This window comes from Mobula birostris, chromosome 26 (genome assembly GCF_030028105.1).
Source record: "Mobula birostris isolate sMobBir1 chromosome 26, sMobBir1.hap1, whole genome shotgun sequence".
In the NCBI taxonomy this organism is placed as follows: Eukaryota; Metazoa; Chordata; class Chondrichthyes; order Myliobatiformes; family Myliobatidae; genus Mobula; species Mobula birostris.
The window spans coordinates 24,913,737-24,935,656 of NC_092395.1; the positions used below are offsets into that span (position 1 = coordinate 24,913,737).

At 42.8% G+C, this 21,920-nt stretch overlaps 2 protein-coding genes across 11 annotated transcripts in view; both read left to right on the forward strand.

The window, feature by feature from the left end:
- The first annotated feature begins 1,644 nt into the window (after nucleotides 1–1,644).
- Nucleotides 1,645–12,233, forward strand: klhl26 (kelch-like family member 26). Of its 5 annotated transcripts, none has more exons than XM_072244218.1 (3): nucleotides 1,648–1,719; nucleotides 3,338–3,520; nucleotides 9,912–12,233. In XM_072244218.1, exons 1-3 carry the CDS (start codon nucleotides 1,673–1,675, stop codon nucleotides 11,491–11,493), a joined length of 1,812 nt encoding a protein of 603 aa, XP_072100319.1. In that variant the 5' UTR covers nucleotides 1,648–1,672; the 3' UTR covers nucleotides 11,494–12,233. The 5 variants fall into 5 exon arrangements, with proteins under 5 accessions (XP_072100320.1, XP_072100319.1, XP_072100322.1 ...); XM_072244221.1 differs by lacking the exon at nucleotides 3,338–3,520 and adding an exon at nucleotides 8,860–8,959 and having other exon boundaries at nucleotides 1,660–1,719; XM_072244220.1 differs by lacking the exons at nucleotides 1,648–1,719; nucleotides 3,338–3,520 and adding exons at nucleotides 6,870–7,055; nucleotides 8,860–8,959.
- Nucleotides 12,234–12,889: 656 nt separating this feature from the next.
- LOC140188052 (CREB-regulated transcription coactivator 1-like) overlaps nucleotides 12,890–21,920 on the forward strand; it is a 60,138-nt gene continuing 51,107 nt past the window's right edge. For 3 of the 6 annotated variants that reach the window (XM_072243966.1, XM_072243968.1, XM_072243969.1), the window contains exon 1: nucleotides 12,893–13,159. In XM_072243966.1, coding sequence (XP_072100067.1) covers nucleotides 13,034–13,159 — 126 coding nt within the window. In that variant the 5' untranslated portion in view covers nucleotides 12,893–13,033. Of the gene's footprint in view, nucleotides 13,160–21,920 lie in introns of all 6 variants that reach the window. The other 3 variants (XR_011883217.1, XM_072243967.1, XM_072243965.1) reach the window with 3 other exon arrangements.

Sequence of the window (21,920 nt, forward strand, 5' to 3'; positions counted from 1 at the left end):
TAGAAAGGAGGTAAACTGGACCAAAAATTGGCTCAATGGGGAAAATATGCAATCATTTCCAATTTTTTGATTTAGATTTCTAACATCCAAAGCACCTTTTTCTTTTGGAGTGTGTATCTTACCACCCAATCCCAATCTGCTACCTCACTCTCTGGTATCAGTCCCACTAGGAGCAACGATTCTGATTGACAAATAACCCAAGACACCAAGAAAGCTCATATAGTTCCAAAAATGAAGTGCAGTGAAACGCCAGCGGAGGATAAAGGCCGATCATGGACCATTGATCCAACTATGAGGGATTGACTTTAATGGTAAAGTACAGACTGCGTCCTGAAAAAGAGTGGATTCCCACTGTATAACAAAGTCTTATTTGATAATTAAAACAAAATATTGATGGACATACTTAGTCAGGTATCATCTGTAGAGAGAGAAATAGAATTAATATTTTAATGGATGACTTTTCATCTGAAACTGAGAGGTTCTCCTTGAATAAAAACACAATGAAACATTTATAAGTTTCAGTACAAACTCTGATGAAAGAATATTTATCTGAAACATTAGGCCCTTTTCCCCTACGATTCTTGCTCAGCCTGCTCTGCACTTCTGGAACTCTCTGTTCTATTTTTATCATTTTAAATGTTTCTAACTAGCCATCACTAATAGGGGACACTGCTTACAGGGACAAAAATGCCACACTCTCAATAAAGGAGAAAGGCTGTAGATCTTACAAGAGAAACTACAGTGGTGGGGACAAATAGCAGAAATGCCTTGAAGAGGAAGTTGTGTGTAGAGAGAGAGGGAGAACTTTAGATGGTTTGGTGTTGAGATGAAATGGAGAAGAATGGGAGGGAGGCACAAACACCTGCACAGAGCCAGTGGGTTCAATAACCTGTTTGTAGTTTAATTCATTAACATGTGCATTAGAGATTCAACATGTTCAAGGTTTTCTTGAAGAAATCCAATGTCCCTACTGGCTCCTGGGAATCTTTGGCCATTAAACTACTTAAAGTGGAGGAGAAGCATTCAGCATGGCAACTGCAAGACCACGCATCCAAAAGCAGGCAAAGAAGGCCTTCTATAAAACAGGGAATCCAGCACACCACCTCAAAACCACCTACCCTATAGACCTGTTTGAGGAAATGCCTGAAGTTCCCACATTGGTTTTTATCAGTTACCACAACTCCCTCAAAATCAGGGTATTACCAAATAACCAAAGTCAAAAGTGCACAGCTGGATATTGAAGTAAAAGCATTGTGTTGGAAACACTCAGTCGGTCAGTCAGTGTCCAAGGAATGGGGAGAGTTAATCTCTCAGGACGAAAACCCATAATCAGGACTAAGAAAAAAAATCACCCTTGATCTCGAGGAACTGCATAAGTATTCCTCTCGAACTTTAGCTGTGAGAAATAGTATTTAGGGTAATGCCACACCATTTGTCCCAGTCTACTCCTCAGCCCTGCAGTGACCCACTGATCCACAATGCTACTCCGCCTGGACATAGCCCCGCCCCTATTCCCTGCGCTCGGCCCCGCCCCATTCTCCCCGCTCGGCCCCGCCCCATCCCAATATGGCCACGCCCTACGTAGTAGGGCCCGAATGAGGCCACGCCCTGCGCCGCCGCCGCCCCTCCCCCTCCCCCTCCCCCTCCCCCTACCCCTACCCCGCCGGATAAGATGGCTGAGTCCGGCAGTGGCGAGTCCCCAGCCGTGCGGCGAAACAGGTAAAGGCGAGCCTGAGGCTTCAGCCCGTCACAGGCCCCAGGAGCAATCAGCGGTTTGCGGACAGATTGCGGAGCGTTGGGAGGCCGATATCTAGACAGCGGCCCGAGCAAAGGGAGAAGCGGTGCCGATTCCCTCCTCACCTGCGCCGCCTCACACAACAGCGCCGGTGGCCCGTTCACCTCACCTAACCGGTCATCCCAAGCCCATCTCCCCATCCCAACCTACACCTCTTCCCATCACGCCACCCCTCCCCCTTCCCCCTCCCCCTCCTCTCCCCTCCCCTTCCCCTCCCCTTCCCCTCCCCCTCCCCTCCCTTCCCCCTCACCTCACCCCTCCCCTCCCCCTCACCCCTCCCCATCACTTCCCCTCCCCCTCCCCTCCCCCCTCCCCATCACCCCACCCCTCCCCTCCCCATTGCCTCACCCCTCCCCATCACCCCACCCCTCCTCTTTTCCCCACTCGTCATTCTATGGCCCCACCACTGCATCACCCAATTCTTCGCCATCCCTCTCCCCATCATCCTACTTCATTCTTCTGTCAACTCACTGCACCTCCCTGTCAGTTTGTTCCACTACCCATCACCCCACTCCACCTCCCCACACCTCACTCGCTCTCCCATCATCCAGCTAATCTGATTCTTCCCCCCACCACCTCTTGCAACCTTGCTGTCAGCCCGTACCACCTGCCTGCCTCAAGCATGCCCCCACCCCCACCCTCACCCTCACCCTCACCACTCTAAAGACACATTCTTGTCTGTGACTGCCTCTGGATTAGCGCTCTTCCTCCCCTTCACCCAACGCGAAGGGCATCTCTGACCCCTGTGCTTGCAACTCCTTGCTCCCCACCCTGCCCCACGTAAATAACTGAAGCTAACATGCAAACATGGTATATGTTTGTCTCATTGCAAGTATGAAAATTGTCTTATTTAAAGGGTCCCTGTGAGACCACGTCTAGAATATTAGGTCTTTTGACCACCTTATCTGGAAAATGAGATACTCATGAGAGAGGATGTGCTGGAAAGATTCACCCCACTGTTTCCCAAGATGCAAATCAATTGTTTGTGTGGAGTGAGTGTGCAAATTATGCCTCCTTTCTTTAGAATTTGGAAGATACAAAAGACTCAACATAATAGATGGGGAGATGCTATCCTCTGCATAAGGAGTATAGCATAACGAGTCGCAGCCTCAAATAATCAGGATTGAAATGAAGAGAAGTTTCTTTATTGAGATGGTGTTAAATCTTTGGAATTCTCTATCCTGCAGTATCAGGTTATTGGTTGGATTGAAAACTGAGAATTGACAGATTTCTGGAAATGAAAGGAGTAGGTCAGGAAAATGATGTTGATGAAGAAGAGGATCCTTGCTCTAGTTGAAAAGTGAAATGGTCTACTCCTAGTTCTTATGTTATTTTGTTCATCCATCCATCTCTACCTCTTCACTCTTCTTCCTCATGCCTAACTTCTCCATTTCTCAGTCTTACCCCTCACTTCCCCTAGAATCACCTCAGGGTGAGGTGCAGTGGATTTAAGAAGATTCCAGGCCCTAGTTGGAGTGCGAAGGTGAGGACTGGCCTTGCTCACTGATGCTCTGCCTCCTTGCTCTCTCTTTGTCCCCACAGCATAGCTGCGAAGAGATGTGCCCTGCGTCACACCTTCTCAGCCCCAGGGCACAGTGCCAGCCTCCTGCAGGGCCTGTCGGCACTCCGAGCCCACGAGCAGCTCCTGGACGTGGTGCTAATGGTGAATGCGGTGATATTTCGGGTACACCGCGCGGTGTTGGCCGCCTGCAGTGACTATTTCCGGTGAGTTCCCTGCATCACTTCAGCTTGCTGTGTGTTTACCAGGGAATGGGTGCTGAGCAGGCTCCGTAGAGCTGGCAGGGTCCCAGCCCCCTGGGGGGAACCTGTTCCTTGTTGCAGATGTGTGAAAATGGGGTTCCATTCCTCATTCTGTGGCTGGGAGGACGGGGAGAAGGACTGACATCCTGTCCCTCATTCTATGAGAGAGGAAGAAGGGTAGGGCACTGTCCCTCATTCCATGGGAAGAGGAAGGGAATTTTGGGATTCATGGAATGAGGTGAACAAGGGTAAGGTGGGACTCATTCTGGGGAGAACAAAGCCCTCAGAAAGTGGGATGGCTGGGATTCCATCCCTCACTCTTGGGGAGTGTAAGGTGATGAAGAGATTGGCAGTAGGTTGTGGGTTGCCCCATCTGTCATTCTGGAGTGAGTCGGGGAAGGAGGTCACCCTATCCTTCATTCTAATGAGTCTCATTTCATACCACATTCTGTGTTTGTAGGGGTGTGGGATGAAGTCCCATTCCCCTTTTCATTTTATTTTATGGTGGGGGGAGATTGGTATTGGTGCTAGGAGTTGGTGATTGAGAGTCAACTTGTCCCTTATTCTTAAGGTGTAATAGTTGGAGGTGCCACATCCCTCATTCTGAGTTGGGGTGGGCTCTCGGTTTATCTCTCAAGACAGAGGTTGCCAACCTGGGGTCCATGGATCCCTTGATTAACGTTAGGGCACCCATGGCATAAATTAAGGTTGGGAACCCCTGCCTTAAGGAGAGACTGTTGTTCTTTACGTGAGATTGGTCAGTGGTTCCCACTGTTTTACACAGTGATGGACCCTTTTGCTTAAAGATGTTTTTCTGCAGTTCAGGCTTGTATGTCCAAGATTATGACCCTTGATTCCAGATCCTCCAGTCTCTCAGCATCAACTCTGAAACCACCTGCATTTACCCATTTAATTGGGAGCTGGTCTGGGATTTCAAATATGGAAATCCCAAACTTACCGATAGATTTGGTGTTCCCAATACGTACAACTCCACAAGGAGTTCAGTAGTCAAACCAGTTTTGCTGTGATTCCCCAGCATTTATCATAGGAATTATATAGCTCCATCTACATCAATGAAGATGTAAAGAAGAAGCAATGTTGAAGTTAAGTTCCATTTTGAATTATTTCAGTTTAATATTTTAAATTATTTCTACTTATAAAACAGATATTTAAAAAGTATTGATGTTAAAAACGCAAACACGAGGAAATCTGCAGATGCTGGAATTTCAAGCAACACACACAAAAGTTGCTGGTGAACGCAGCAGGCCAGGCAGCATCTCTAGGAAGAGGTACAGTCGACGTTTCGGGCTGAGACCCTTCGTCAGGACTAACTGAAAGAAGAGATAGTAAGAGATTTGAGAGGGGGAGGGGGAGATCCGAAATGATAGGAGAAGACAGGAGGGGGAGGGATGGAGCCAAGAGCTGGACAGTTGACTGGCAAAAGGGATATAAGAGGATCATGGGACGGGAGCCCAGGGAGAAAGAAAAGGGAGGGGGAGCCCAGAGGATGGGCAAGGAGTACAGTGAGAGGGACAGAGGGAGAAAAAGGAGAGAGAGAAAAAGAATGTGTGTGTATATAAATAAATAACAGATGGGGTACGAGGGGGAGGTGGGGCATTAGCGAAAGTTTGAGAAGTCAATGTTCCTGCCATCAGGTTGTTGATATTCACAGCTTTGCTGACCATCGAAGATATCAGGATGTTGTCTGAGATCCTGTTAGTATGGAGCCTGCTTCGATAGAGTCTGGATGCTTCATGTCAATAAAACGATTCCTCTGCCCTTGGACTTGATAAATGTGGCCACATGGAGACCATGGGACAATGCAGCAAGATTTGGTTGTGTATGTTTTGATGAGATCCCCTCATTCCTCTTAACTATAGTTCTCATGCTGGATTCCTCCAGTGGTTCCATGATCGGCGTCATTAAGAATGAGGATCTGGTCCACCCAGTGTTATTCCTACTGTGAAAAAGAGGTCGCAGGGATGGTGAGATACTCTTCAAGTTGAAAGATGGGTTCACATTTATATTGCAGTTTTCACTGGCCAGCGTAGCATTTACAGCCATTGAAGTGCCTTTGAAGAATAATTAAAGTAAGAAGTGTTTTAGCAGTTAGTGTACAGCAAGCTTCCACCAATCACAGTGGCCAAATGATTTTTTTAAAAATATATTGGTTGGAGGATAGGAATTAGTCTGGAACACCAGGAAATCTCTGGAGTGATCTTTGAAACCATGGTTTCCTCAGGCTGTGAAAAGTTGTTGCTGCATTGTGAAGATGTATTTTACAGCTACAAAGTGTATGCTGATGAGATTTAGAAAGGATGTCAATCATGTAATCTGTTGCCTTGCATCTTGCACTTATTTCCTCCCCGTGAATACTTGTCAGACATCCATATGTTAGAATATAGAAACAGGCCACCTCATCCTGCATCAGATATTGTTTCCCCTCTTTGTGATTATATAGCTCCCTCTACATTTACCTTCAGTATCACTCCAGTTCCCAATCTCCTCCTTGACCCATGCCATAATCTAATCTCAAATGTTGACTGAGCTTTTGTTTCAACTTCTTACTTCATAGCAAAATACACAGCCTTGATATCTTTGTTGTTCTAGGTTCTTTGCATTTAACTTTATAGTCCTGGCTCTTTGATCTAGATCAGGGATTCCCAACCTTTATCCGAGGGGTGCGTGGACACCAGGTTGGGAACCTCTGATCTAGATCTTTGATTGCAAAGACAGTTGTGACTCTTGTCATCCAATTCATTCAGGCATTTTGGATAGAAGCTCCAGGATGGGTTTGTGTTGATGTGCATGGGCATGGGTTATATGCAGTGGGTGGACAATATATTGTAAAGTGGTGGTGGACAGCAATCAATAATATAATCATTTTGGATTTTTCTGTTCTGTTAGTTAATCTAAAACAGCCCGGCAAATTATGTTTATGTGGCATCTTTAACGTTGCAGACTGTTGCAGAATTATTTTCAAATAATGGAGATACCTTGGTTTGCGCTCTCATTTTTTTGTAAGCATTCTTAAATGTAGGTGGCCGAGATGCTTTGTATCCCACCTGTTTAATCGTTTCTTTATACTGCTGGGATTCAGGGCAGTTGAGGATGGACAATAGGTGCTGGTATTATAAGTCATATCCACATCCTGTGAACAACTGGTGCAAGAGGTGTGATATAAGCAGGGGGTTAGTGGATCGGCTCCCACATCATAGTGAAGGCTGCCAAATAAAAGTTCAAAGTTCAATGTACATTTATTATCAAAGTTAGTCTGTCACTGTATACTACCTTGATATTCATTTTCTCACAGGCATTCACAGTAGAACAGAGAAATACAATGGAATCAACAAAAAAAACTACACACAAAGACCGACAAACAACAAAGTGCAAAATAAGTTAAATTGCAAATTTTAAAAATGTAAAAAAATACTGAGAACCTGAGTTGTAGACTCCTTGAAAGTGAGTCTGTAGGTTGTGGAATCAGTTCAGAGCTGAGGTGAGTGAAGTTATCCACGCTGCGATGGTTGAAGGGTAGTAACTGTTCCTGAACCTGATGGTGTGGGCTTGGAATCAGTTGAAAGAGAAACATTTTGCCCCACTGAACTTGATTTTAAAAGGATCTTCTTGTCAAATGTAACTGCCAAATTGCCCTGTTGCTTTTCTTGTTATATTTTAACATCACGGACTTGGATGTAGGGAACAGTATTTAAACATTTGTTGCTAATACAAATTTTGGCAATGAGGTAAACAGTGAATCATTCAATATAAACTGGCATGAATGGGAACTGAGTTGACAAGCGAATCTTCTGCGCTGCAGTACTGACTCCTCTGTGATTCATTGGATGAAACTAAATTACAAAGTACCAGTGCTCTGCAAATATATTCTTTCTGTCAAGACTTCAATGTGAAATCCTAGTGAGCATCAAAATGATCACAATACCAGGCATTCAGACCCCAACTCTGATCTTGCTCACAGTCGACAGCAGGTCTCATTCTATTTCCCTGTCAGTCTGGGTGCAATATCACTTACTGACCTCAAATCTCATTCTTACATATCCAATGACATGAGTTAAACAGGAGGACATATTGGGGTGCTTTATTAAGTTGCAATGCCTTTCACGGTTGCTAAATTTAGTTGGTAAGAGAAGAGGTTTTCTGAGAGCAAACAGATTACTTTGGATAGATTGCATTATGATATTTACACAGTAGCCATTTCATTAGGTGTATGTACACCTGCTCATTAATGCAAATACCTAATCAGCCAATCATGTGGTAGCAAATCAGTGACTAAAAACATGCAGACATGGTTAAGAGGTTCAGTTGTTGTTCAGACTAAACATCAGATTGGGGAAGAAATATGATCTATAAACACAGGTGTTGGAAATCCGGAGCAACACACACAGAATGCTGAGAGGGTCTCGGCCCGAAACAACAACTGTTTATTCAATTCCATAGATGCTGCCCGACCTGCTGAGTTCCACTAGCATCTTGTGTGGGTTGCTACAGAAATGTGATCTAAGTGACTTTGGCCGCGGAATGATTGTTGGTGCCTGAGGGGGTGGTTTGAGTATCTCAGAAACTCAAAAGAACATTCAGCAAGTGGCAGTTTTTTGGACGACAATGCCTTGTTAATCAGAGCCCATGGGACAATGGCCAGACTGATGCAAACTGGCGGGAAGGCGACAGTAACTCAAATAACTGTGTTACAACAGTGATGTGCAGAAGAGCATCTCTGAACGCACAATAAGCCAAACCTTGTAATGGATGGGCTACAACAGCAGAAAGCCACTAAGACTCACTTAGTTGGTCACGTTAGCTGTAAGGGGTACCTAACAAGGTGGCCATTGAGGGTATGCTGTGGAAGAGAGTTCCACAGATATGTTTCAACAGAAGAATATGAGTTGAGGCAAGAAATAGAAGTATTGATTATTATAAGAAATATTTCCAGAGGAAATTTAGTGCTGACCCAGCTTCTGGGTCAAATACTTAAGCTGATGCCATAGAAGGAATGTGTCTGGTTCAGCTCCTTTTCCTTCCCAGCAATTGGCATTAAGCCTTCGTGCTGTCTGGTGCGGGTGGGAAAGTGTAGGAGGAATAAAAATAAACTAATGATGGATGGCATTAAAATGAAAAGCAATGTCGATCCAACATAAAATAATTAAAACAAAATTCCTCAAAGATTAAATCAATTTTTTGAGAATTGAGCATAAATAATTTGAGCACAAATTATGTTCTTTAAGCCAATAGAAGAGAATGATGAAGGTTATGTAATAGATGCCTATTATATATTGATTTTTCAGAGACATTTGAATAAGTACAACAGAGGCAACTTACTTCAAAAATAGAAACACGTATATCAGGGGGCAGTGGTAGAGGCTGTCGGAAAGGAGATGGTGAATGGTAGGAAATTTTAATCACCTGTGATTGGTCTTAAATTTTTATGTTTAAATTGCTTTGGCTTGAAGATAGAGAGTATAATTTGTTAATTGATGGCAAAGTGCTAAAATGGGATACAGGCACATTTCAACACAACAGTGGTTGCTAATGCTTTAACGGCCAGTGTTCTTGAACCATAGTTTCAATCCCATCATTGAGTTGGGAGCTTTAAGTTTAATTAATTAAGTAAAAAGAAAGCTCATCTCAGTAATGAGAAAACTACAAGATTATTGTAAAAACCCACCATCAAGGAAGAAAATTTACCATCCATACCCAGGATGCTTGATTGGGACACCAGACTGACTAATGTGTGTGACCTTAACAGCCTCAGATCAGGGATAGACGATAAGTGTTAGAATTGCCCATGACATCCACATCCTGTGAATGAACTAAAAATAAAGGACTAATAAAATGGACTGAAGGTACATTTTAATATCAGAAACTGTGAAGTTCTGCACTTCAGGAAAATAATTTAGATAGGCTGAGACAACATGAAGCAGAGGAAAGAGACATTTTTGGTCATTGTTAAAGGTGGAAATGCTAGCTGATAAGGGAAGTTAAGAAGGGATGCTAAGCTTCATAAATAGGTTTAAGTAGAAAAAGAGTGAAGTCAAACCAAAACCTTACAAATTGCTGGTTACCCCTACAGCCGGAGAAAATCAACTTTCAGGTTTAAGAGGTTCACTAGGATGGTTCTAGGGATGAGTTTCCACAGTTAAATGGAGAGATTTGAGAAACTGATTGTTCTTGGAGCAGGAAAGATTTGGGAGAGATTTGTGATGTTCTGAATTGAATTGTTATATAAAAATGAAGCAATTGATTTATTCACAGCAAACTCTACATTGAGTAAAGTGTTAATGTCATGATCATCCATCTGCTATGTGTTTGGTTCATTTTTGGATCTGTTTCTTCCCAGGGCGATGTTCACAGGGGGAATGCGGGAAATGGGCCAAGATGTCATTGAGTTGAAAGGGGTGTCTGCCAGGGGTCTGAGACACATCATTGATTTTGCATACAGTGCTGAGGTGACATTGGACCTTGACTGCGTACAAGACGTGCTGGGAGCTGCTGTCTTCCTGCAGATCACGCCTGTGGTTGAATTGTGTGAGCAGTTCCTAAAGTCGGCCATGAGCGTGGAGACTTGCCTCAACATTGGCCAGATGGCCACCACTTTCAGCCTCACCTCCCTGAAAGAGTCAGTGGATGCCTTTACCTTTGCTCATTTCTTACAAATTGCAGAGGAAGAGGATTTCCTGCACCTTCCCCTCGAGCGCCTTGTCTTCTTCCTGAAAAGCAACAAGCTGAAGAACTGCAGTGAAGTTGACCTATTCCGCGCTGCCATCAGGTGGTTGCAGTATGATGAGACACGACAAGCTAATGCCAGCCTGGTCCTCTGCCACATCCGCTTCCCTTTGATGAAGTCCACTGAGCTAGTGGATAGCGTCCAGACACAAAGCTTAATGCTGGACGATCCCATGTGTCGTCAGTATTTGTTGGAAGCCTTTAACTACCAAATTCTGCCATTCCGACAGCATGAGATGCAGTGCAGCCGAACTATGATCCGCTCAGATACCCTCTCCCTAGTTGCCTTTGGCGGCACTCCCTACACTGACAACAACAGGACAGTCAGCCGCAAAGTCTTTGTTCTTGCAGATGGGAATGCCCGTCAGTTCTCGGAGTGGCCCGAGATGGAGATAGGCTGCAGCCACGCCTGTGTAGCTGTCTTGGACAATTTTGTGTACGTGGTGGGAGGTCAGCACTTGCAGTACCGCAGCGGTGAAGGGGCAGTCAGCTGTTGTTTCCGCTATGACCCGCATCTCAGTCATTGGCTGCGCATTTGTGCCATGCAGGAGGCTCGCATTCAGTTCCAGCTGGATGTGCTGCAAGGGATGCTGTTCGCCACTGGGGGTCGTAACCTTTCCGGGAGCCTCTCCACAGTAGAGTGTTATTCCCCACGACGCAATGAATGGACCAATGTTTGTTGCTTGAAACGGCGGACATGGGGACATGCAGGGACATCCAGTGGGAGCAAGCTCTACATCTCTGGAGGGTATGGTATCACCATTGAAGATAAGAAATCTCTTCACTGTTATAGTCCTGAAACAGATCTCTGGGAACAAAAGGCTTCAATGAATGAGCCGCGGGTGCTTCACTCAATGGTCGGGGCAAATGGGAGGATCTATGCTTTGGGTGGCCGGATGGACCATGTTGACCACTGCTTTGATGTCCTGGCTGTTGAGTATTACATCCCTGAGAATGACCAGTGGACCAGTGTCAGTCCAATGAGGACAGGCCAGTCTGAAGCAGGTTGCTGTGTATTACATAGAAAGATCTATGTGGTGGGAGGTTATAATTGGCACTTAAACAACGTGACCAGTGTTGTGCAGGTTTATAACATTGGGACAGACGAGTGGGAGAGGGACCTGCATTTCCCCGAATCTTTAGCAGGGATTGCCTGTGCTCCTGTTGTCTTTCCACAGCTTTCAGCACAGAGATAGTGATGGTAATGCTCCTGGATAGATTAAGAAGCTGGAATGGGGACTGGGAAGAGAGCCCAACGGATCTGTTAACATCACTACACTTGTTTGTCCAAAATTGTAAAGAATCAGTTCAAAGCCAGTTTTATCCAGGAGTTTTCACTGATCAGCCACCTAACCACTTTGCCAGAGACCTTGATTAATTTTGGGGATGAAAAGACAGCTGACTACTCAGTTGGCCTTCACTACTTTGCTTTGTACCATGCATAGGCTCACTACTTCCATGGTGCTGCATTCATTGTAGTAAGTTCCTATTTAGCTCCAAGAAGCCATTGGATCTGGAAGGATTTAAATACAGCCTGTGAATGGGCAGCAAAGCAAATCAAAATGCAAGGTGCTGGCCTGCAGCCCCTGTTGCCTTGTATATCTCACTGTAGCTTGTGTTGCCCGACTCTTGCATGCCAACTCCTGTTGTTCTCCCGCCTTCTCCCCCCCCAATCAAATTGATTTTTAAATCACTGAATGATCAAGTTTTGATACAAGCCTCTTAAAACCACCTAATGCAAAGAAAAGCAAATGGGAATTCTTCAGAAATCTGGAATCTATTCAAAATTCATGGAATTCTGCTGCTACTAGGACCATTTTCCATTAATTAATCAAACTGTGTGATTATGACATCTGGAAATAAAGTGTGGAATCTATGTTGAAATGCACTGAATGTTGAACACTAATATATTTGGTAATTACTTGTGTCTAGAAACTGAATACTGTTCTGCCACTAATTTAAACCATCTATGTAAAATGTAATATTACACTTGTAGTTGAGATATGAGCTGCTGCTACCCGTGTATTCCATTTGCCAGGACTAACACTAATCACTCAGACTGGATCCTTGTCACGACTCCATATTCCTTGTCAACTCTGGGCTAGTGGGGTCTGGGCTCAGGAAGGATGGATGGGGCCATGAGGTTCAGCAAGGAATAAAATGGAGATTAGTTTGAAAGTATAGGGTTGGAAGAGAGGCTGGGAAAGAAAATTTGAGGGTGCAGGAAATGGAGAGTGTGCATAGAGAAGAGAATTGGGAAGAGAGAGCAGGGGCTGGTGCGTGGATGGGATCGGGAGTGTGTTGATTGTCAGTGTCAGAGTTGGATGAGGGGTAACACACAGAAGTACTAGAGGAATTCAGCGAGCAGCACTGAAGGGAAATGGACGGTTCGGGTCGAGCCTTTTATCTGGAATGTCGGAGGGTTGCAACCCTAAGTACTAACTGTCCATTTCCCTCCTCAGAGACTGTCTGACCCCACGAGTTCCTGCAGCTCCTTTGTGCTTTGCTCCAGATTTCAAGCGCCTGCGGTCTCTCGTGAGGAACACGCTTGCCTGGGTGATGGAGAGTGGGCTTAGTGCATAGAAATGCGGGCTTTGGGTTTGGCTGCTGAGGAACAAACTTGCAAGAGGATGGGACGAGCGAAGCCCCCGCGGGCTTGTTCCTCCTGTGCGTGCTGACGCAGAGGTTGTTGCGTGCGTGCGTGGTGGCGTAGGATGAAGGAGGCGGTTGCGGAAAATGGCGGCGTCGAACAACCCGCGGAAATTCAGCGAGAAGATCGCTCTCCACACCCAGAAACAGGCGGAGGAGACGGCGGCTTTCGAGGAAGTGATGAAGGACCTGAGCATCACCCGGGCGGCCCGAGTGAGTCCGCGCCTCTGCTTGGGGGCCGCTCGCTGTCCACGGGAGGCTGCAGCTGGGGGTGGGATGCGGCAGCCCCCGGACCTCAGGCCGTGGAAAGGGGCCGGCGCTGCCTGAACTTCCACAGGAGCCGAGTGTCCACGGGCTCTAGCGCGTAGTCACAGGACTCTTCCGGAGCCGACGGGGACATTTGCAAGAGCGGCCGTTATCGGTCTCCAGACCGGGCCTATTTGCTTATTTGCATTCCTCTATGAACCCGCCGACCCCACACTGAACTGCCAGATCTCATTCCGAACCTACCCCTACGGCACACGCTGATTCTTCCCCAACCCACATTAACCCCATTCGGCTCAGTTAACACCCCGCCCCCACACGGCACTGTTGACTCAGAATGAACCTAGATCTCACCGCTCCTTACCCCATGACCCTACACTGAACCGCTGAAATCTCCAGCAACGTAAAGACCCCAAATCATTAATTTGTCACTGAATGCCCTGACATATCGTACCGCCTGACACCCCTATGCTCCACGTTAAACCCAACAAGCCTACACTGACTCCCTGATTGCAGAGAACGCCCCTAACTCCCACAACATCACAGCGAACCTCGTCACTAGCGCACAGTAAAAATTAAATGAGTCCACTCTGATCCACCTTGTAAAGCACTGTGAAATATTTTGTCTAAATAAAGATACCACATAAATGCAAGAAGTTCACCCCCACAACCCACCAATCTGAGACATAAGAATCAATATTTGTTCAGGGGTATCAGTACCAAAACAATTTACCCCACTCGCTGCGTACCTTTGTCGCCCCCCATCACTTTTTGGAATAATTTTCTCACCATATCCCAATTCTTTTTAGTGAAATTCTTAAAGATCTTATGTTCGGAGGATAATTGTGCATTTGGCTTATATTTGAATTTCTTGGTACATAAGTTTTGGATTGTTTTCAATGTGTTGAGTGAAACAGGCTGCGTTAGTTTCAGATGCAGGAATGTGTCAAGAAATGTAAACAGATTCCCAGAAATTGAAAGTTGGTGCAGTTTGTTGTCAGTTAAAGTGCTTGTTCTGTTTTCCTGCCACCTAACAAACTAGCAGGTTTTGTTTGCTTTGAGTATTGTTGGACTTATGGCTTTGTGTTTTAAGAAATGCACCTTTTATCAACAGAACATTGCTTCCATATGAATGCCCATTTATATTTCAGCGACAAACTAAACAATGTCAACAACAAAACTGATGCTTTTGAATAGTGTGAACACTAGGCGCAGCTGCTTCACTTGCACAGACTTAATGAAAAGCAGAAATGGGATCCCTCCGGCGGTGGATTTGATCGATATCTGATCAAAGGATAAACCGTTTTTTCTGGTAGTATCAAAGTAGAGGATAGCATTAAAGATAATTGGGCAACAAAATGAGGAACAGAAATAGGCCACTCAGCCCCTTGAGTTTTGAAGTGGACCTGCATTTCTGTATATGTAACTGCTTATTTGTTCACTTCTATAATCTTACATTATTTAGTCACCTATCTCAGTTTTCAAATTTGCAATTAATCCTCCACCTTTTTGAGGGAGAGAATGATGTTTTCTGGCATCATCACTGGAATGAAATGGAAAATAATGAAATACAGTAACAGCAGAGAGAGAAAATAGTGTTAATGTTTCATGGAGATTATCTTTAGTCATATCTTTTAGATCATTTCTGGGGTGGCTTAGCTCTTTATGGGTGTCTGGATAAAATCTGTTGGATGGATAGCCAGAATACTGATTGTGACAACTTGAAATAGTAAATGTGGTTTTATGGGATTCTATAGTTGAGGGACCGGAAAGTTCTGTAAATATTGCATTTTGTCTGTCGGTAGGGAATTTCAAATTGGCTTGAAGGGATAATGAGAAAAAGAGAGGGAATATTCACTCTGTAAGAAATAGGAGATAGGAACTTGCAGCCAAGTCCTGAAGGACATAGCTATCAGTTTGTGGCAGGTAGTGCATGTGGGAACACAAGATAGAGAACACATTCTCATCCTCACTAATTTACTTGTATCTGTTCATGATATTGATAGGAGTTGACTATCAATAAAATTCTCCCTTTACAAAGATGACACTTTTCATTGCGTTGTGAGGCATTACTGGAAAGGATGGACACAGAACAAATATAGCAGCTTAAAGCTGAATTTCCATGAGGCATTGTGGCTTATCAGCAGCAGCTCAATAAGCCACAACATACTACATCATGGTCTATGATCTTAGTACCTGACATCCCTCACTCTGCCATTGCCATCATGGGGGCACCTGGGTTCAGTGGGAAGAGTAGAGGAGGAGATCAAGTACAGTGCAAGCTATATTTTAAAATTAGACCCTAACATGTACATAAGAACAGAAGAAATATGAGTGGAAGATGGCTATCTGGGCTTTCAGCTCTTCTCTGTCGTTGATCAAGCTCACAGGTGATCCTGTTGCTCATTTCAATTTTCCTGCATGATCTGCATATCCCTGGATTCCCTTATTCCCAGAATTCAACTTTTGGCTTTGAACAAACTCAAATAAATCTCTGGAGCTGTTTGAGTTAGGGAATTCCTAAAGATTCACTGCCCTCTTCAGTAGGGGAAAGGAGTCCTTACCTTAATCATAAACAGTCTACCCCAAATTGTTAGATTGTAAACCTGGTTCCAGAATCCTTAGCCAGAATAAAAATATCCTGCATCCTTCCTTTCAAGTCCTTGACAAATTTTGCAAATTTCATTGCGATCTCCTCTCATTTTGTTTTAAACTCTAGGGAACACAAGCCTAATATTCTCAATTTCTCCTCGTATGGCAAACTTGTCATCCTTAAATCCTTCTAGTGGAAGCCATGTGATAGTGAATAATTAAACATCATCTTGCTGTCTTGGTATGAAGAGGAGACTCCTTAATCATTCTCATTTTCAGTAAGTTCAAAGCTCAGAATATGTAGCAGTCTTCAGTCAGAATTGCTGATTAGTCGAATTACCTAGGCCTCCTGAGGTCTCCCATCATTAGAGAAGTCAAACTATAACCAATTTGATTCACAAACCAAATACGTGTATTCCTACCACAGACTTCATTATCAAACTGTGTGCCAGAACTAGAAGCATTTTTTGCTGACCAGTTTCAGTAGAATGAAATGTAAAATATGCAGTCCTCAAAATAACTGTTGAATTTCTGGTATATCATATGTTTTTCAGTCATCAGCAAAATGCCAGATGTTGTTAAGGATGGTGTCCAAGTGGCAATTATGATTTAGATCCCAACCAAGTCTACTTAACTCAAACCTTTGATCCAAACTTGACCTAAATTACAAAGATGAGCTGAGAGTGATGCCTGTGGCATCAAGAAGCCCTGGTAAAATGAAGTTGATATGAATAAGGGAAAATTTCTTCACTGGCAGAAGTCACATTTGGTACACAGGAAGATAGTATTAATTGGAGGCAAGTGCAGGGGTTCCTCAAGGCAGAATCCTGTCCCAACCATCTTCGTATGCATATTGAAATGGTTACATTGATAAACTGAAGTTGGAATTGTTTTCCTTGGAACAGAGATAGTTAAGAGCAAACCAGATAAATGTCCTTAAAATCGTGAAGGATCGAGAGAGAGAGACTGTTCCCATTGTCAGGTCAAGAATCAGTGGTTATAGATGGAAATGGTCAAAACCAAAAGTGATGTGAAGAGCAACTTTTTTTGCAGCAAGTGATTAAGATCTAGTTGGCCTAAGGAAGGTAAATTTAATAGTAGCTGTCAAAATGAATTGGATATGTGCTTTAAAATGGTTTGTAGATCTGTGGGGAGAAGGTGCAGGTGTGGGACAAGCAGGATAGGTTTTGAATAGAGCTGATACTGATTTGATGGGCCAGATGATCTCTCTGATTTTGTGATTATTGACTTTTCTTAAATCATGTCAGAGATTATGTGTAGTAAGAATTCCATTCCTTTTGTAACACTTTCTATAGCAATCCCAACTTTATATAGACATTATTTGGGTTTGATGCAAGCTAAGTTCAAATAACAACCAGACACTGATACATTCCAAAAAAGAAAGTCTGACCACATTCCCTTGACAATTAATGCCTTTAGCTTTCTCTTGCATGCACATGGCAGGCATAAGTAGAAATGTCAGAAAGGTAGTACATGATAATAGCTGAGATGGGACTGCAAAATGGTCAGGGCTGGGAAATGAATATACTAAAATAAACAACCTCTATTCAAGAAGAGAAGGGGAAGTTTTAGAAATAGTCATAATGATTTAAAAAAATAAGCCAATGATGAGAGAGAATATAAAGAGAGTTCAGCTGTTACTTAAATAGAAAATGATTTAAGATGCTGGAGAGCATTGGGTATAACAATAGCAAATTAGCAGAAATTAGTGACTAAAACAGAGTAAATGCAGGATGGCATTAGTGGAAATACTGTGTCTGAGATATTTGTGGATAAACAAACTAATTCATGCTTAAAAAGTGATCAATTTTTTGGAGGAAGGTTTTGCTAACAAGCTTAATGAAACTTGAACATCTATGAAACAGTGACCATAACAAAATCCAGTTTGATGTACTGTTCAGAAATGAAAAATGCAAACTGGATTCCAGATAAGTTTTAGGTAAGTTTGACTTACAAGCAAAGTGACAAAGACTGTCCATAACAAATTGGGCATATCTGTTAGTGGGTAAAATAACTCTACGGCTTTCAAGAAAAGTTTAATATTATATAGTTGGTAAACCTCTGGACAGAAATAAAATGATATATGTGAATCTAGCACAGAGCTTGGACATTTAGGGAGATACAAAGAATAGCAAAAGATGCTAAACATTTAAGATCGGAATCAAATGTAAGCTGTATCTAAACAAAAAAAATTATGATGCTTATTGAAACATAACATCTCAAAAGTAAAGTAAGGTATAGTGACCTTTCTGAATAATTATGTCGCATTAGTGTTATCAGTGGATTAGCCTTGGTGATGATGCACCTGTCAAAGTCATGAATTGTGGAGTGATTTACCAGAATAAACATGAATAAGTTAATAAAAAGGAAGTAAATAAAGGCAGCAGAGAGTGACATATCTCCAGAAAAAGATAATTTCTGTACTCCGATTTTAATGAGTAGATTAAAATATTACAGATGCTCTAACTGTAATCTTCTAAGACACTTTTAATGCACGTATCAGCCATTTCATTATTTGAGAAAGATGCAAATCTTGGGTGGGTGGAATTGGTCATAGTCTGGTTATCTTAACATCTCCCACCGGGAAATTAGTAGTATCTAATTAAGGGTGACTGAACACTTAACAGTGTTGAGCTGATCGGAGCAAAGAAACCTGGATTCGCAGAGTTGGTCATGTCTAATGATCCAGATTGATCTTCTGAAGGAGTTGATTGAAATATTGGGCAGATGGAGTCAGGTAGGGCAGGCAAGTATGCAAGTGACTATTATGTACACATGGACCTCCCGAGGCATTGGATATTATACCACATTTAAGGTTGAATGTGTTGAATTAATGAAAATTGGGTAAATGAGCAGGGAAGGCAGAAACAATGATTGTACTCAAATTGGCAACATTTCATTGTAAAATTTCAATATGAATTTTCATAGTTTCATAGATCCACAGGATCTCTGTTGATAGTGTAATTGATACCCATATTTACACAAAACTTATATTTTGGGATGGACAACAACATATTCCAAATTTACTGACACTACAAAGATCTGTGATGTTACAGGCAGTATTGATGGAAACAGAAAACAAAGATTGAAAAAATTTATGGAGTTTGGAAAAACGGTCAAGTGAATTTCAAAGTAGGAAAGTGTGTAGTTACCTACTTTAGAGTTAGAAAGAATATAATAGAAACTTTCTAAATGGTAACATTTGATAATCTATGAACACAGATCATTAAAGTGCCAGGAGCACGGAGACAGAAATGATCAAAATAAGATAATGGAATATTAGTCTTTGTATAGGAAGGGATATAGCACCATCAGGTACAGTACTGCAGGCAGTTTAGGAGACCATCCCTAGTGAGAATACATTGGCCTTGGAAGGTGTGCAGTAGGTTTTCCAGAAATATGTCAATTCCAATTGTACTTTTTTTTAATTACACAAATAAGGGTTGCAGTCTGTCGAATTTAGAAAATTAAATAATAACTTGGCTGAAGTTTTCAAGATACTAAGGGCAACTGACATTGCAGCTCCTCCCCAGTTTATGAATGCCTGACTTACAGTTGCAAGAAAAAGTTTGTGAACCCTTTGCAATTACCTGTTTTCATTAAATAATCATAAAATGTGGCCTGATCTTTATCTAAGTCACAATAATAGACAAATACAATCTGCCTTAACTAATAACACACAAACAATTGTACTTCTCATCAATACAAAGTACACCATTTAAGCAATCACTGTCTAGTTTCAAAAAAGTAAGTAAGCCTCTGGGGCAATGCCTTCCACAAAAGCTATTTGGAGTCAGGTGTTCCATTCAATGAGCTGAGATTGGAGGTGTGGGTTTTAGAGGTGCTCTGCTCTATAAAAAAAGGCACACAAAGTCAGCCTACTCTTCTCAAGAACGATCTCTTTGTGTGCACCAGGCATCGATGAAAACAACTTTCAGAGGACCTTGGGCCTTAGAAGAATTGTAGAGATGCATGAAGCTGGAAAAGGCCGCAAAAGCATTTCTAAAGATCTGAGTGTTCATCAGTCCACAGTAAGAGAAATTGTCTACAAATGGAGGAAATTCAGTACTATTGTTACTGAAGGAGGTGAAAAAGTACCCAAGGTAACAGCAAAAGACCTGCAGAAATCTCTAGGACATGCTAAAGTCTCTGTTCATGTGTCCACTATAAGAAAAACACCGAACAAGAATGGTGTTCATGGAAGGGCGCCACAGAGGAAACCACTGCTGTCCAAAGATATATTGTTGCATATCTCAGGTTTGCAAAGACCACCTGGATGTTCCACAACACTTCGGGGACAATGCTCTGAGGACAGATGAGACACAAGTTGAACTTTTTGGCAGAAATGCACACAGTGTTTGGTGGAGAAAAGGGCACTGCACGCCAACACCAAAACCTCATTCCAACTGTAAAGAACTGTGGCTTGAGGCTGCTTTGCTGCCTCAGGGCCTGTACAGCTTGCAATCATTGACGGAACAATGAATTGAAAATTGTATCAAAACATTTTACAGGAAAATGTCAAGGTGGTGGTCTGTCACCTGAAGCTTAATAAAGGTTGGATGATGCAACAAGACAATGAACACAAGGAACACAGGAGTAAATCAAAAACAGTAAATTTGTGTTTCGGATGGCCAAATCAGAGACCATACCTTAACCCAATTATGATGCTGTGGCATAAGCTGAAAAAGGTTGTTCATGCAGGGTATCCTATAAATATTGATTAACAAACAGTTTTGTATGGAGGAATGGTCTAAAATTCCTCCTCACTATTGTGCAAGTGTGATCAGCAGCTACAGGAAATGTTTGGTGGAGATTATTGCTGCTAGAGGAGGTTCTACCAATTATTAAATCAAAAGGTTCACATACTTTTTCCAGCCTGAACTGCGAATGTATTCAATAAAGACGAAAAGTGCAATTGTTTGTGTGTTATTAGTTTAGGCAGATGATGTTTGTCTATCATTGTGACTTAAATGAAGATCAGACCACATTTTATGAGTAATTAGTGCAGAAAACCGGGTAATTACAAAGGGTTCTCAAGCTTTATCTTGCAACTGTACGTACAGCCTATACAAGCATGTTTGTGAGAGACCAGCAGGATGGTTGCTGTGGGGCAGCACGCATTCCTCCGTGTGGGAGCTTGTTTGGTGGCTTTTGGTCTGACGCGTGAACTGTTGGGTTTATAAACAGTTTCCAGGAATGTAACCTTGCCATAACCTGAGGAGGACTGGCAAAGAAATTCCATTACCGCTGGAATATTCTATAGTTAAGCTACATTGTCTGAAGATCAGAGAATTTCATGAATAAAGTTTATAACTGTCCCTCTGTAAGTTGCAGTTGCGCTGGGTTATTTGTACATTGTAAATCTTTATTAAATTCTTGTTGAAAAATGTATGAAGGGAATTGAAGAAAAATCAGATATACTGAGTTAACACATAAAGTAGAATCATGAATGGTAGAATGGTTTTGTGGGATCTATTAAAGCCAAGGCATTTGTAATATTCTCCTTGACTTGATTTGTCAGCTTTTTGGTTCCTCAATCACCTTTAAATTTTTACTATTCAATTCATGTTGTTTCTCTTCATATCACCTTACAAAATACAGGTCCTCGCCAGCTTATAAATACGTGTAAGCGTGCATTTTTAAGACTGGCAGGATGGACAGGAATAGATGTGCAAGCTGCTGTAGGGCAGCAGCCATCTTTTGTTGGGTGGGAATGGGGTATTTCTGTGCACATTATCTCCGCACCGAAACCTCTGCATCACTACTTCGAGCCACAACAATTGGTGGTTGAATTGGGCTGGGAACACTGAGCAGACTCTCTCACACATGCACTGAGTCAATGAAACTGGTGTCTCTCACTCTCCCAGATTTTTTCTGTAAACCTGTCCCACACACACTTTTTTTTGTTCATTTGTGACTTACGGACAGTTCTGATAACAAAGGAACCTTGTCTTACCTCGGGACTGCCAGTATATTACGTCACAATTCTTTGTAATTAATCTACCTTAGATCAGTTGGTTTAGCAGCCTGTGTCTTTGATATCTGTTCCTATATTCTGCTTGCTTATAATTTTTTTGCATTTCATGTAATCTGAAAA

What these genes read in the sequence shown, in the direction of transcription:
- klhl26 (XM_072244218.1), top strand. Translation starts at nt 1,673, where the DNA reads ATGGCTGAGTCCGGCAGTGGCGAGTCCCCAGCCGTGCGGCGAAACAG. An exon ending in CCAGCCGTGCGGCGAAACAG is followed by an intron (nt 1,720 to 3,337) that starts GTAAAGGCGAGC and finishes TTGTCCCCACAG; the next exon opens with CATAGCTGCGAAGAGATGTG. An exon ending in GCCTGCAGTGACTATTTCCG is followed by an intron (nt 3,521 to 9,911) that starts GTGAGTTCCCTG and finishes GTTTCTTCCCAG; the next exon opens with GGCGATGTTCACAGGGGGAA.